Raw genomic sequence first — 14,273 nt, 5'->3', positions numbered from 1 at the left:
GTTTTCTAGTAATAATGTCAGATGAAGCGTTCCAAACCAAAAAGAATGAGCCCTCTAGTGTATCTCTCCGTTGCCTTGAACAGGCTGTGTGCTGCAAAATGTGCTGCAATTCGGTCCCGAATTTCCCGCTCTGTCCTGCGGATGTGACGTCACATGACGCTGCATGTGCGTTCTCCCCGTTCTCCCGTGCCGGCTTCACTGTTGGCTGCAGGACCCCCGACGGCCGTCGTGGCGAAGGGTGGCGCTAGAGAGTCTCATTTCTTAAAAGGAGCCTCATGCTCCTTTAACAGAGTTAAAGAGGCTAACCTTTAGATGAGAACGTTTATTGAAATTTTCTGGATCTATCGGTCTATCTGGGTTTCCTGTGGACCTCCAGACCAGATCACTGTTTGGGTTCCTCCCCTCTACTCCGCGCTCACCCTGCTGCTGCATCCTGAACCATCAGACGAGTCACTGCCGGCCTCGTTGCCACAGCGACGATCGGAGGATGTTTCTTTATGAACTGAATCAGATGTAAAAGGGGCGGGGCCCCACCACCCACGTGGCTCCACAGATTGATCTGTTGGGGTTCAGGTCCACTGTGGAGATGCCAGTGGTTTTGGAGGAGACCAGCTCCTGGTTCCTCCTGGTGGCCGTTGGAGGAAGTGCACGTGTGCTCGTGACCTCGCCGCCGGGACAAACATTTGATTTGCAAAGCGACACAAAGCCAGACTGCGGTCGCTAAGGTCAGGTGATGGAGCCGCGAGGGCTCGAGTTTCCTCGTGTTTCTGTTTCAAATATCCGGGGGAAGTCCAAGAGACCAGAACCAGAACCAGAACCGTTCCTCATCCCGACCGGCTCTATAATGATTATTATTATTATTGTTGCTGTTTGAATTCCATCACATCTACAGCGTGTTGTAGATGTAAAGGTACGAGGCCTGACGACGGGGCTTTGGTTGTCACGGTAACGGCGCAGGAAAACAAGGGGAAGGCGGGGGGAGCCCCCCCCCCCCCCCCAGACCACGAGGCGGAGTTTGCTTCTCGTTACTCGGCTGGACAAAGATAGCTGTGAGTCATCGAGGAGCTCGGAGCCGCGCCAACATTCCTCCTCCTCAGATTTCTGTCGTCCGTCTCCCTCCTTCTCTTTGTCTGCCCCCCCCCACTCCCAGCCCTCCTCATGTATCACCACCGCCGGCTGACGGCTCCCATTTCTGTGGCTGGAAACGGGTTTTCATCTCTGGAGAGAAAAAGCTTTAAAAAAAAAAAAAAAAAAAAAAAAAAAAAAAAATCTTGATAATCTCCATGTTTTTCCTCTTTTGTCTTTTAATTTTCATTTAGAGAACAGTCGTTTATGCCTGGGGGGGGCGGGGGATGTCCCAAATCCCACATCCCACTTTTGGTTTCTTTTTGTGGCTCCTAAACATCAAATGTGCAGTTCAGCTTGTTTTTATTACTTTACCCCCCCCGCCCCCAAACATAATCTTTACTTATAACCATTAACCATTTTAACACCGTGTTAATGACCTCCTGCTGATTGGACACTTCACGTTGTCGTGGTTGCCGGGGCAACGCTCCAAGGGAACCTGGGGTAAACAGAGTAAACAAATCCGTGCACGAGTCTCACGGTGCGTCCAAGATGCCAAACTAAACGGTATATACTCACAAAGTATACTTAAATTCGGCACACTTTTGAGTTAATATCAGTAGTATGCATTAATTTGGACGTACCACTCAGAGCCACACGGCACTTCCTGCCGTTGGGAGGGGGAGCCGTTACCATGGTAACAGCTCCTGTCACAGCAGCAGCAGCGCACCGCTCCGCTATTTCCCATTTATCCTGGCCCAAACAAGATGACATTTCTCCTGCGTGGTGTGGTTTTATTCTTACCTCTTCAACTTCTAACGAGAAACAGAAGAAGAAAGCTTAACAGGCTCCGACAGGGAACTAGCTCATTCGTAAACTTTGCAAATACATCTACCCACACAATAATGTGATAAATGATGAACTCATCTGGTTAATATCTTATGGAAACCAAAGCGAAATCACACCTAATTATTCGCATTTTAATTGTAGCGTGATGGTGCTGCTGCTGCAGCTTTGCTTAGCTAGTGCCCATCAATCCATACTAATAAATTTATCTGGAATGGGTATGGATAGTGAATACTATTGTGTACGTACTAATGTTTCGGACGCACTAAAAAATCTCATACTGTTCTTCCATACTCATTATATAAGTATGGAATTTCGGACGCAGCTTCTGTTAGAAACGTGAACATTTCATAACACGTCCTGATGTCGCTCCTAGACGTCGGGGTCGACGCCCGTTACCGTGGCGACGCTGCCGCTTTCTGAGATGGAGCTTTAATGAAATGACGATAAAATACCACGAATATTATCGGTTTCAGCCATTGATACGTCTTCCAGCACTGCGACGATGGCGGGAAAAAGGAATGTAGCTTCAGTTAATAAGCGATTCGTCTTCACGTCCAAACGTCGTGGTTCTGCTCGTCTACCCGAGGACCACCTGTGTCTAACAGGAAGTTGCGTAATGCTGCCTTCCAGCTTCCTGTTTTGAATGAATGAAAATATATTTATTTCGGCCAGGTCATTCAGAATTTAGACACCAATAGGAAGCATTAGTTCACATAATAAAGAGACCTAACCGAAAAGGAATAGGCTGAAGCTATTGCTTATTTACGCCTACCCTTCTCACATGATCAACTTATTCAGATCGCAACATACAAAACATCATACAAAAAAATCATATTGTTTACACAATCCCGAACCTAATTCCGTAATAGTATCATCTACTGGATCCCTCATATTTTTCAAACACATTAAACTTAAACAAACGTTTGAATGCATGAATCGACTGGCACATCTTCAATTTTTCATCAAGTGCATTCCATAGATTTACACCCCTTACAGTAATACATTGATCTTTAATTTTAGTCCTAGATTTTGGTTTTTCAATCATATGTTTCCCTCGAAGCTCATATCTACTTATGGTTTTGGTTTTGAGGTTGCTGCTTTAGCGTTACGGGGCCAGTATACGCTTATTATGGGCTGGAAATCCCACCAGGGGAACTACGACGTGCTACAGCAAAGTCCTGAAACCATAGCAGCGATGGACAAAACTGGAGAATTCCTCGTCCGAGATTTTCCTAATCGTCATTAAAAATGTCGGACTCGGCTCTGTGATTTAACACCTGCAGCGGCGGGTCGTGTTTTGGGTTCCACTTCACGATGTTGGGAGGGTTTCTGGACCCGAGGGTTTCGAGCCGCCGAAACTGGCGTCATGAACGCTTCTCCAAACAGGAAGCTGGGAGGCGCCGCAATGGTAACTACGGCAACCAGGAAGAAACCGGGGACGATGTGGTACAAGTTCCTGCATGTAAACGCTTGAGCTTAACCCAGTTCTTGTGATGCTGGGACCTTATTTTAACACAAGGCCAAGTAGGAAAGACATCAGCAGTCATCTCAGAGACGCAGCAGGCGCTGCTGGGGAAGGTGTCGAGACGATACAGAAATGCATCGCCAGTTTTCCAGAGAGAAACTAGAGTCTGGATGCTAATAAAATTGTTTGGCTTAAGGCTTTTCTCCCACTATGGGAGTTTTTACCTGCCATTGTTTGTGTAATAATTGCTCGGGGGTTTATGTTTATGTTCTGGATCTCTGGAAAGCGTCTAGAGACAACATCTGTTGTATTAGACGCTATATAAATAAAGTTGAATTGAATTAATAGTGTGGGGGGAGGGGGTGTTCTCTGTGAAGAGATTTCAAACCAGCATGTGAACATGCTTCTGACCATTAATGCACAACGGGAGGTGGTCCGCTGGGTCCACTGGCCCCATTAAAACACACACACTCTCACACACACTCGGCTTCAATCATCTGCAGAATCAGACCGTTAAAACGGTTTATTGGTGGAAACAGTAATCTATCAGGTGTAATATAAAAGTGTGAACGCCCCGAACACATTCACGCTATGAAAACACTCCCGGCCCCTCCGTTACCCAGGGTTCAGCGGGGCTAACGAGCCTTGTGCCGGGTTTATTTACAATAACCTGCATGTTTATAACGGCGGCGCTGGAATATGAGTTGCTTTAATCAGGAGTTAAACGAGCAGAGGAGGGAAACCTTCATGAGAACAGGCATTAAAACATTTAACAGCCGTCGTCACGTCTTACTCAACACCAGCCCCTAATCCGCCCGTCTGGTGGGCGTGTCCGAGGGGCGTATCCGAGGGGCGTGTCTGGAGTGATTGATGGCGGACGTGTTTGGAAAGGGCAACTGTTTAAGTCGTCAAGTCGAGTCAATGTTTAGTCAGGAATTCGGGGAACGTTTGCAGTTTTACAGTCATAGTCCCACCTGGGTCATAAAGACTCGAGGAATTACTACAAAAAAGTACTAAGACCAGTTGTTTTGGTTGTCACCTTTTCCGTTGTGAATATACTTCAATGAGACGCCACCAGACAGAAGTGGCTCCAATCAATATCTTGCACGTATCTCTGCATCTGCAGCTCTTCATGTAGCTTTATTTACTCAGCGTTAATCTGTCCGGCTGCAGGGCTTTGGTTATGTTTCTGCCCTTTCATCATGTAGTTTTCCACAGAAGCGAGACGTTTTCCACGAGGGGAGGAAAGTCGACATGTTGGAGGGTTTTTTTCCTGAGAAGTTGCTCAAGGAGCGATGACCTGAGTGGATTCACTAGAATCAACACTGGCGTTAGACTGATGCGGAGTGTTTATCTTTTCACCAGCTGAGTGAGGTTTTCCTTTCACCCTGTAAGGAGTTCTGGCCGGGTTTCCAATGGTGGGACTCTGGTGTAGCTTCACTAAGCCCCCCGCCCATATCCTCATATGTTTATCATTGTTCCAGTTTTTTCTTTTTTTGGGCAAATAGCAGAAGTTATTGTACATATTACATACTCGCATACATATATGCATACTTTTTTGACTTTTAAAAAAAAATGTATTTTATTGCTATATTGTAAAATATTTTATAATAATAATAATATAACACTTTATGTTATTGCTCTATTATAAAATGTTATTTTATTATAACACTTATTTTATTGCTTTACTTTAAAATATTTTATTTTTGTTATTATAAGAACATAACACTTTATTTTATTGCTCTATTATAAAATATTTTCTTTTATTCTAATTAGCACTATGTTATTGCTCTTGTAAAATATTTTATTATAATATCACTTTTATTGCTCTATTATAAAATATTTTATTTTTATTTTATTTTTATTATATCACTTTTATTGCTCTATTATAAAATATTATTATAGTAACAAAAGTAATAAAATAAAATATATAACACTTTTATTGCTCTATTATAAAATATTTTATTTTATTACTTTTGTTACTATAATAATATAACACTTTATTTTATTGCTCTATTATAAAAAAATATTTTTATTGTTATAATAATATAAGTCTTTATTTAATTGGTGCTGCTTTTACCAGGTCAAATTCCTGTGTAAATTTGGTGAAATAAAGCGATTTCTGATTTAGACGGCAGCGGCTGACTAGATCTCAGATTAGATTAGATCTTTATTGTCATTGTTTATAAAACAACCAAAGAAAGATTCTGAAGTTGTGCACCAGCGCCACCAAGTGGTCAGGAGGGTCAGTAGGATCACGCTCAGTGGATCCTGCCAGGTCCATCACCGCGGTGGAGGCCGGTCCTGTAGCCCCCCCACCCCCGACCTTCCTAATGGAAACTCGTCTCAACAATACCAGGCGCATGATGCAATAAGTGAAAGATGATTAAAGCTGCTGTGTTTGTGCTCCGTTAGCTTTTATTTTTAGCCTCAGCCTTTAGCAGAGCGATGACTGTAATTGTTGTATTGATTAGATTTGTAGTTGCAGAGCTTGTTCTTCTATCTTATAGCTCCAACTGCAGAGCTGCAGACGGATCAGAGGGTTTAGTCTTAAATCATTTCTGCTTCTTGTTTCCTTGTCTCCGTCTGAATGGGCCGCCGTGTCGCGGCCCGCTCGTTATCGCGGTCATAAATGAGTTTTTATCACGAGCAGCGATGGAAATCGATTCAGGATAGAAAACAATTTCAGCTTTTAGCTTGGCGACGCTGCCGTTTGCTCTCGGTGTTTGTTCTCTCCCGTCGTCGGCCGGGTGACGGACAGCCAGCTGCCGGAGAACCAGACCAGCGCTAGCTCTGCGTGGGCGGCCTGGAAACCATCTCCCCCAGCAGATGGCTATTATTAGTGACAATGAGGACCGAATGGAGTTACAGGCAGCCCATTTCCTCCTCCGCTGTGCACCAACCACCTATGCTGCTCTGCACCTCCCTCCGCCTCCTCCTTTTGTCTCCACATTCAGCCTCGAGCGCTCGCTTTTTCCACTGGCACATCCAAGTTTTTTTTTCTTTCTTCTTTTTTTGTTTAATTTTCCAACGAGCAGCTCTTGGAAGCGAGAGAGATGTGACGGCGCAGGAAGGGCGGAGCACATGTGCAGCGAACATGAGGCCTCTTAGCTCCTCGCAGGTTCCCCAGAGATGCAGCTCAATGGGCTCTTATTCAGCAGCAAGTGTTCAGTTAACGTCTGAGGACAACTGCGGCGCTCGCTGCAGCGACAGACGCCGCCGCCAGCGTCAGCTGCCCCTGGATCTCAGTCTGAGCGCACGCTTTGTTTGTTGCTCCGGCAGATCCTGCACATGTGTGTGACCTTTGCAGAGAGCTGGAAGTAAAGGTCATCAGAGAAACTGATCCACTGGGGGGAGAAAGGGATTGTGGGGAAAAATGAAAGCTCAGGAAAAGCCAATAAAATATGTTTTGTGGAAAAAAAGGGGAAAAAAATCTAGGATGTTCAGAGTGACTTTGTGCCACGCCCACAAATTTGATTGGCATGTAAGTTTGAAAAATGTCTTCAGGTTCCATCGCCGTTTATCGAGTTAGAATCAGGTGTAGATGTTCCCTCTAAACCTGGACCGGCTGGCAATCAGCCAGATTTATAAGAAAGAAAAAGGCATTGGGCACCTGAGTTACAGATGAAACCTTGTGTTTCAAGAGATATTTACATGCACATGTTTGTTTTTTTAATTATTTTAATTATTATATTATATGACTCTTTATTTTATTGGGGCTGCTTTTACCAGCTCAAATTCCTGTGTACTTTTGGTGAAATAAAGCGATTTCTGATGGCGGCGACGTCTGTTGCTGCAGGACGACGGCGTCAGCTGCTGACTAGATCTGATTAGATTAGATCTTTATTGTTTATATAACAACAAAATTAAGATCCTGAAGTTGTGCACCAGCGCCACCAAGTGGTAAGGAGGGCAGTTTTGCCAACTCAGTGGATCCTACCGGGTCCGTCACCGCGGTGATAAAAGGACCAAAGAGGAGGCCAGTCCTGTAGCCCTCATGGACTTTTGCAGAGATGATGATTCTTACAAAATACAAAAAGAGTCCTCCAGCAGCTTCACTGCTCAAACCACTAATAAGAGGTATAAATACAGAGAAAAAGTCTTTATGCTTGGAAAATTAATGTTTATACTTGGAAATTCATTTTTTAAATTACAAATGTTTGTTACATTTGCTTAAAATGTAAAAGGAAAGAAGGTTCTGTTTGTCTGATTTGTTTTCTTTAAATAATGTAAATTATTATTATTCTATTCTTTAGAATCTTTTTGTCTGACAAGAAATGTTTAGGTTTTTTAATACTCGACATGTTTCGCCTCTTCCTTTCGCCTTCATCAGAGTCACAAGATGGTGTGTGTGACCCGCCATTTATCAGCTGATTCTGTAATGAAATGTAAATTATTTACATTCCTTTATTTGCAGTTGCTTCTTAGTTTAACGTTGGTAAATTGATATTGTCATTTGTGTCCAGACGACACCAAGTTGTGGTTCTGGGACGTTACTGGGAACGTGACGGCTGATACGGGTCACTGTATTATTATTATTATTGTTGTTGTTTTGATTATTGTTAGGAGGGCCTAGCGCTGCCCCGTGGGTCGTTACCACATGAACGTATTTAATCTCATTTTGACGCGTCGGGTGTTCTGACCTCCTGTGGACCCTTTGTTGATAAGAGTCAGTTTGAACAGTCGGGTCTCGTTAACCAGCGTCTGGTCCCGAGAGTCTGGGCTGGTTCATCTGTGCCGTTTCAGGTTGAGAAGAGAGGAAAGTCAAACATGAGGCAATTAAGTGCCAACCACTCTTACATTTTCGGGTTGTGTAAGAAAATACAAGCATTTTGGGATCCTAAGAGCCATGGAGAAAGTTTTGGGATATGGGATTCCTAAAGATCCCCGAGTTATTTACTTAGGACTGATACCAGAGGATGGAATAAATAAAGACATATACATTTTTAAAATTCTATCTCTTGCGGCTCAATGGAACAAATTACCTCCTGTACAGCCTACGACTTAAAACAGAGATGTACTTGGCAAGATGGACAAAATGGCATTATTATAGAAGACAGTAGTGTCTCCCCCCTTGTTTTCTTGTATTGTTGTATACCTGTTTTGGTTGTTCTTTCCATTACTGGCTGAAAATTGAAAAATAAAGTTAAAAAAAAAAAGAAGAAAAGTCAAACATTTAAATCTCATTTTACCAACCCGGCCTCATCATCTGTCCTGTCATCCTGGTCTCGGCAGGAACTCCAAGAAGGAGTCGGACCTGGAGGCGGCCCTGATCCGGCTCCGGGACCTGGAGGCTCTGCTCAACTCCAAGGATGCTGCTCTCAACACGGCCCTGGGGGAGAAGAAGGGGCTGGAGGCCGAGCTGAAGGACCTGCGGGCCCAGCTGGCCAGGGTAAGACCTCCCCGTCCCAACCGACGGCCCGTGTGGCGCGGTAAGGCCCGTCCCGGGTCCTCGGAGCAGGTCCAGACAGCAGATGAGAGGCCGGCGTGTACGTCCTTATATGTAGAGGGTCTGCATTGACGTCACTTCCCCACTGGACCAGCCCCCTTACTTGCACTGAGTGGCAAAACATCAGCAAAAACAGCTGCAACTAGTGGAGAAGACGAGATAACAGACGATTATGGGCTTAAATTAAAGGCAGTTGGACTTGACAGTGACCCGTACAGTTACCAGAAGAACCAGTGGTTCATGGACATTAATATTTGGCCACGAATCAAGTTTCCTGATATTTATATGTAGTTAATTTCTACGCCGGGGAAATACACGAAGCAAAGCTTGAAGACTTACAAAAGTCTTGACGCTTGGTCCTACTTCACGGCAGGATTTGTTGTAGAAATTAAAGTGATGAGGACACCGAACTTTATGATTTGACAGTTTAACGTTAGCTACCCAAAAATCCAACATTACCTGATACAAAATGGGAACCGCAGATCCACGTTTCGGTGCCTGGAATCCAGTTGTTTCTGCGAATTGCAGCGAGCGATCCATTTGTATTATTTTTCGTCAGTCTGTAAAACTTTAACTTTACAGTAGTAAAGTTAAAGTACAGTCGATCGCACAACAGCTCTTTCCCATTTTAGATGTTTTCCAGTTGCTCAAACTGAAAGTTTACGCTGCCACTCAGTCTTTCTGCCACTCAGTGGGCGTAACCCGCGGTGAAGTCGCATCTTTGACGTCATGCGCATTCCCTCTATACGGTGGGCCCAGAGCCACCGCGGCGTCCTGTACGCTGTCAGGTCCCGAGGGCGGGAACCTTTCCAGAGAAATCCCCCCGTCATGACCTCAGAGGTCGATTCAAATCACCAGAAGCAGCCGGTCGTTGACGAACACGACCTTCAGGGTGGTTTCATGTGAAAACCCTTCATGACTGAGGTCAAGGTGGTGAAACGGGGGTGGGGGCGGCTGAGGTCTCTGCTGCTGCTTTTATCAATGACTCCACAGGACCCAGAGCTGCACGTGTGACGATACTCCACCTGCTGGCCACAAACAGGAACTACACGCTCTTTACTACAAGAGGAAGCCAGTTCTCTGCTGTCCAGGTCCAGGTGGTGGGGGGCTTTAGGTGTTTCCCTGCTCCAGCAGACCAGAGTCTAACGAATGGATCTACTTCTGTTAGCGGCCTTCAGCTCGTTAAGACATGAGCTTATGGACCTTTTTCCACTAGAACCTACTCGGCCTGGTTTCTTTTCCACTACAATTCAGCACCTGGAGCAGAAGTAGGAGGTTGGAGCGAAGCTGCTGTGACGTATTTGATTGTGTATCTAAACGAAGAAGACAAAAACACTAAATATATAAACTTTATTTGCAGACACTGGGTCCAGAATACAAAACAAGATACACAGACATTAAACACAAAGAGAAAGAGATTCACTTGTGCCATTCAAATTAGTTAAAAAACATACAAACATTTCCTCCAGTGTTTCCAGAAACGGGAGGAGAACCTTGTATCGCTCTGTGTCGTGTCTGTTAAGGCCATAATTAAAACATTCTTTGACTCCTTCAGTCTACACATAAATCTAAACATAAAATTCCTCAGTACAGCATGGAAAGTGGGAACATCACTGGTCACAAACATTACACTTGCACTAAAGATGTAGAACCTGGAGGAGATGATAGATGTGCTGCTGGGTCTGTGGCTTGTGTTCCATATCAAGTTAAAAAATGAGAGTGAAAGAAGCTTCAAGCGGCAACGCTTTTTAATTTATTTTAGTTTGTCTCGGCGCTGCTGAAAAGTCCCTTGGTAGCCGCGAGCAGCTATGAAGTGACAGAGCTCCTGGTAGATCTGGTCGTTCCTTATCGCCCATCTAGATCCCTTTTTAATTCTCTCCTCAGCCACCAGGTTTATGAACATCTGCACCTCAGAGTTGGATCATGAAACAGACTTTTGCTGCCGTTGCTGGTGGAATAAAATGAACAAGAAGCCGTCAGAGTCGCTCTTTCACTGATGTCACATTCTGACTCAGACGTCTGACTCCAACCCCCCGACCAATCGGTGGCCTGTAGTGTGATGAGGTCAGATACAGCCGACTCAGCCGCTTAGAACCTCGGCAGAATAGAAACAGAAAACGTATCTACTCGGTACGTTAGACCCCTAGTGGGAAAGAGCCGGGCCGAATAGAGGGAATGCGCAAGACTGAGTTTGAGCAACTGGAAAACATCTAAAATGGGAAAGAGCTGTTGTGCAATCGACTGTAGTCATAGATTTAGCAAGAAAATTGAGTTATCGTTTTACAGACTGACGAAAAATAAGCTTAAGAGAGACAAATGGATCGCTGCAATTCACAGAAACAACTGGATTCCAGGCACCGAAACGTGGGTTTGCGGTTCCCATTTTGTATCAGGTAATGTTGGATTTTTGGGTAGCTAACGTTAAACGGTCAAATCATAAAGTTCTGTGTCCTCATCACTTTAATTTCTACAACAAATCCTGCCTTGAAGTAGGACCAAGCGTCAAGACGTTTGTATGCCTTCAAGCTTTGCTTCGTGTATTTCCCCGGCGTAGAAATTAAGTTCATATAAATATCAGGAAACTGGATTAGTGGCCAAATATTAATGTCCATGGACCACTGGTTCTTCTGGTAACTGTACGGGTCACTGTCAAGTCCAACTGCCTTTAATTTAAGCCGATAATTGGCTGTTATCCTGTCTTCACTAGTTTTAGCCATTTTTGCTAATGTTTTGCCACTCAGTGCGAGTAAGGGGGCGGGTCCAGTGGGGAAGTGACGTCAATGCATATCTTCTATAAATACTAGTGGAAAAGCACCAAACCGAACCAGGCTGAGTAGGTACTAGTGGAGAAGTGCCATTAGAGGTCACGTCAGGTCACCTTGAGCTGTGGTGGGTGTTTCTCTTTGCCTGCAGCCTCTGCTTGAGCATCTCATTTATTTCTCTCTCCCTTCACCCCCCTATTCTCCCCCCAGGTGGACCTGAACCTGGCTGATGCCAAGAAGCAGCTGCAGGACGAGATGCTGAGGCGGGTCGACGCGGAGAACCGCCTGCAGACCCTGAAGGAGGAGCTGGAGTTCCAGAAGAACATCTACAGCGAGGTCCGTGCTCCTCACCTCGGCCCGTCTATTTTTACCCGCCCGGCCCACCGCTCAGCGTTTCTGCAGGATATTGATCCGCTTCCAAACACCTACTTGTTTTTTTGTATTGTTTTTTTCCATGCGCCCCTCCAGATGTGCCTCCGCTCGTGCACTTTTTGCTTTTCCTCCGGCTCTCAAGGGGATCGTTCCTTCTTTATCCTTTATTTCATTCATTAAAAGAAAAACTAAACAGTTCAATATAATTACAACAAATCTCTTTCCTTGAATGAAAGGGAAAAGAAAGACAAAGCTTATTTTATCTGTCCCTTTTTACTAAGAAATCAAATTTCAATTCATGTAATAATAAAAAAAAATTACAAATTACGCAATTTAAAAAAAAAAAAAACAAACACTTTCAAATAAACGTAATTTAAAAAAAAAAATACAACAAAGTTATAAAATAACACAAAATAGCTGTCGTCAAACACAGACAGTCGTATTCTTTTTTGATTCAAAGAAAAAAAATATGATAATGGTGCTAAAAAGAGAGAGAGGAAAAAAGAAAACCAACTTAACAATTATGATATTTCTTCATCAAACTGGATTTTATTATTCTTTTAAATGTAATGTTTGATTTGCATTCTTTGGCTTCTGTATCTAGATTGTTCCATAAATATGATTATACCTTTTACAGAAACGCAACGTTCCATGAATTTTGTCCAGAATTTTGTTTTTTTAAAGATCTCTGTTCCTTTTAAGTTATACTTATTTTCTCTTTCTTCAAATTCTTTCTGTATATTGATTGGCAACATTTTCTTGTGAGCGTTCCACGTCGCCCCCTCCTAGAAGTAATGAAGCAGTAATTGTTGTTTTGGTTTCGGCTGTAATTGAGCCAGACGTGGACGATACCAGGGGCTGAATTAGGAGACGGTTAAAGCTCAGAATAAGTCATTACGGCACAGTAACGCACCGATCAATACGATTAGACTCATCGACGAAGTGTTTTAGTGTCGTTTTCAGCTGGAGAAAATGACCCAAATGTGGTTATCTGGGGTCTGATGAGGTGATTTGATGCTGTGTGCAGGAGCTGCGCGAGTCCAAGCGCCGGTACGAGTCCCGCATGGTGGAGATCGACAGCGGGAGGCAGATGGAGTTCGAGAGCAAGCTGGCGGAGGCGCTGACGGAGCTGCGGGCCCAGCACGAGGACCAGGTCCGGCTCTACAAGGAGGAGATCGAGAAGACCTACAACTCCAAGGTAGAGCCGCTCCAGCGCCCCCTGCTGGTTGTGTGGGTTGTTGTTAAAAAGCACAGCACAAATTACAGGATTACAGGAGTATTGATCTGTGTCTCAGATCATCCGTTTATTCTTCTCTCACACACAGATGTTAATTTAACAAGCACGACCTCCGCGGGGATCATGATGAGGAAGAGTATTAAGGCCATGCAGGAGAGAAAATATTTGAGAGGGGAAAGATTTTTTTTTTTTTTATCGTGCACTTTGAGAGAAAAAAGTTGAAATGTTGAAATACAATTTCAAGAATAAAGTTGAAATTTCGCCTTTTTTCTCAACATTTCAACTTTAATCACGAAATTTTGACTTTTTTCTTGAGAAAACATTGAAGAAAAAAGTAAATTTTTCTCGAAATTGTACTTGTTTCTCAACATTTCGACTTTTTTCTCAACATTTCAACTTTATTCATGAAATTTTAACTTTTGTCTCAACATTTCGACTTTTTTCCCAAAATTGTACTTCAACATTATTCTCGACATTTTGACTTTTTTCCCGACATTTTGACTTTTTTCCCGACATTTTGACTTTTTTCCCAACGTTTCAACTTTATTCACAAAATTTTGACTTTTTATCTCGAAATTGTACTTCAACATTAATCTCGACTTTTCCACTTTTTTTTCTCGACTTTTCCACTTTTTTTCTCGACTTTTCCACTTTTTTTCTCGACATTTCTACTTTTTTCTCAAAGTGCATAATGAAAAAAAATCTTCTTCCTCTAAAATATTATTTTTATTTTTCTCCTGCCTGGCCCTAATACTCTTCCGTAGTCATAACGAGGAATGTGGGCGAACATGAAAAGAGTTTTTCTGATTTAAAACCTGCAGATGAAATGTTTATTCTGTTTTTATGGATCGCTGGAGAGATGTTTTAGGTTCCAGTGGTTCTGACCGTCTGTCCGTCTCTGACCCTCAGCTGGACAACGCCCGGCACTCGGCTGAGAGGAACAGCCACATGGTCGGCGCCGCCCACGAGGAGCTGCAGCAGACCCGGGTCCGTCTGGAGAGCGTGTCGGGCCAGCTGAGCTCGCTGCAGAAGCAGGTACTGAACCGCTGGACCGGTCCCACCAGCACCAGTCTG

General features: G+C 43.8%; 1 protein-coding gene across 3 annotated transcripts in view; it reads left to right on the top strand.

Moving 5' to 3' along the window:
• Window positions 1–14,273, top strand: part of lmna (lamin A) — a 62,205-nt gene that overhangs the window by 32,867 nt on the left and 15,065 nt on the right. For all 3 annotated transcript variants that reach the window (XM_061717406.1, XM_061717408.1, XM_061717405.1), the window contains exons 3-6: window positions 8,615–8,771; window positions 11,801–11,926; window positions 12,990–13,160; window positions 14,109–14,234. In XM_061717406.1, coding sequence (XP_061573390.1) covers window positions 8,615–8,771; window positions 11,801–11,926; window positions 12,990–13,160; window positions 14,109–14,234 — 580 coding nt within the window. The remainder of the gene's footprint in view (window positions 1–8,614; window positions 8,772–11,800; window positions 11,927–12,989; window positions 13,161–14,108; window positions 14,235–14,273) is intronic.

Source organism: Cololabis saira, chromosome 3 (genome assembly GCF_033807715.1).
Source record: "Cololabis saira isolate AMF1-May2022 chromosome 3, fColSai1.1, whole genome shotgun sequence".
NCBI lineage: Eukaryota > Metazoa > Chordata > Actinopteri > Beloniformes > Belonidae > Cololabis > Cololabis saira.
This window is presented reverse-complemented; position numbering and strand designations above follow the sequence as displayed.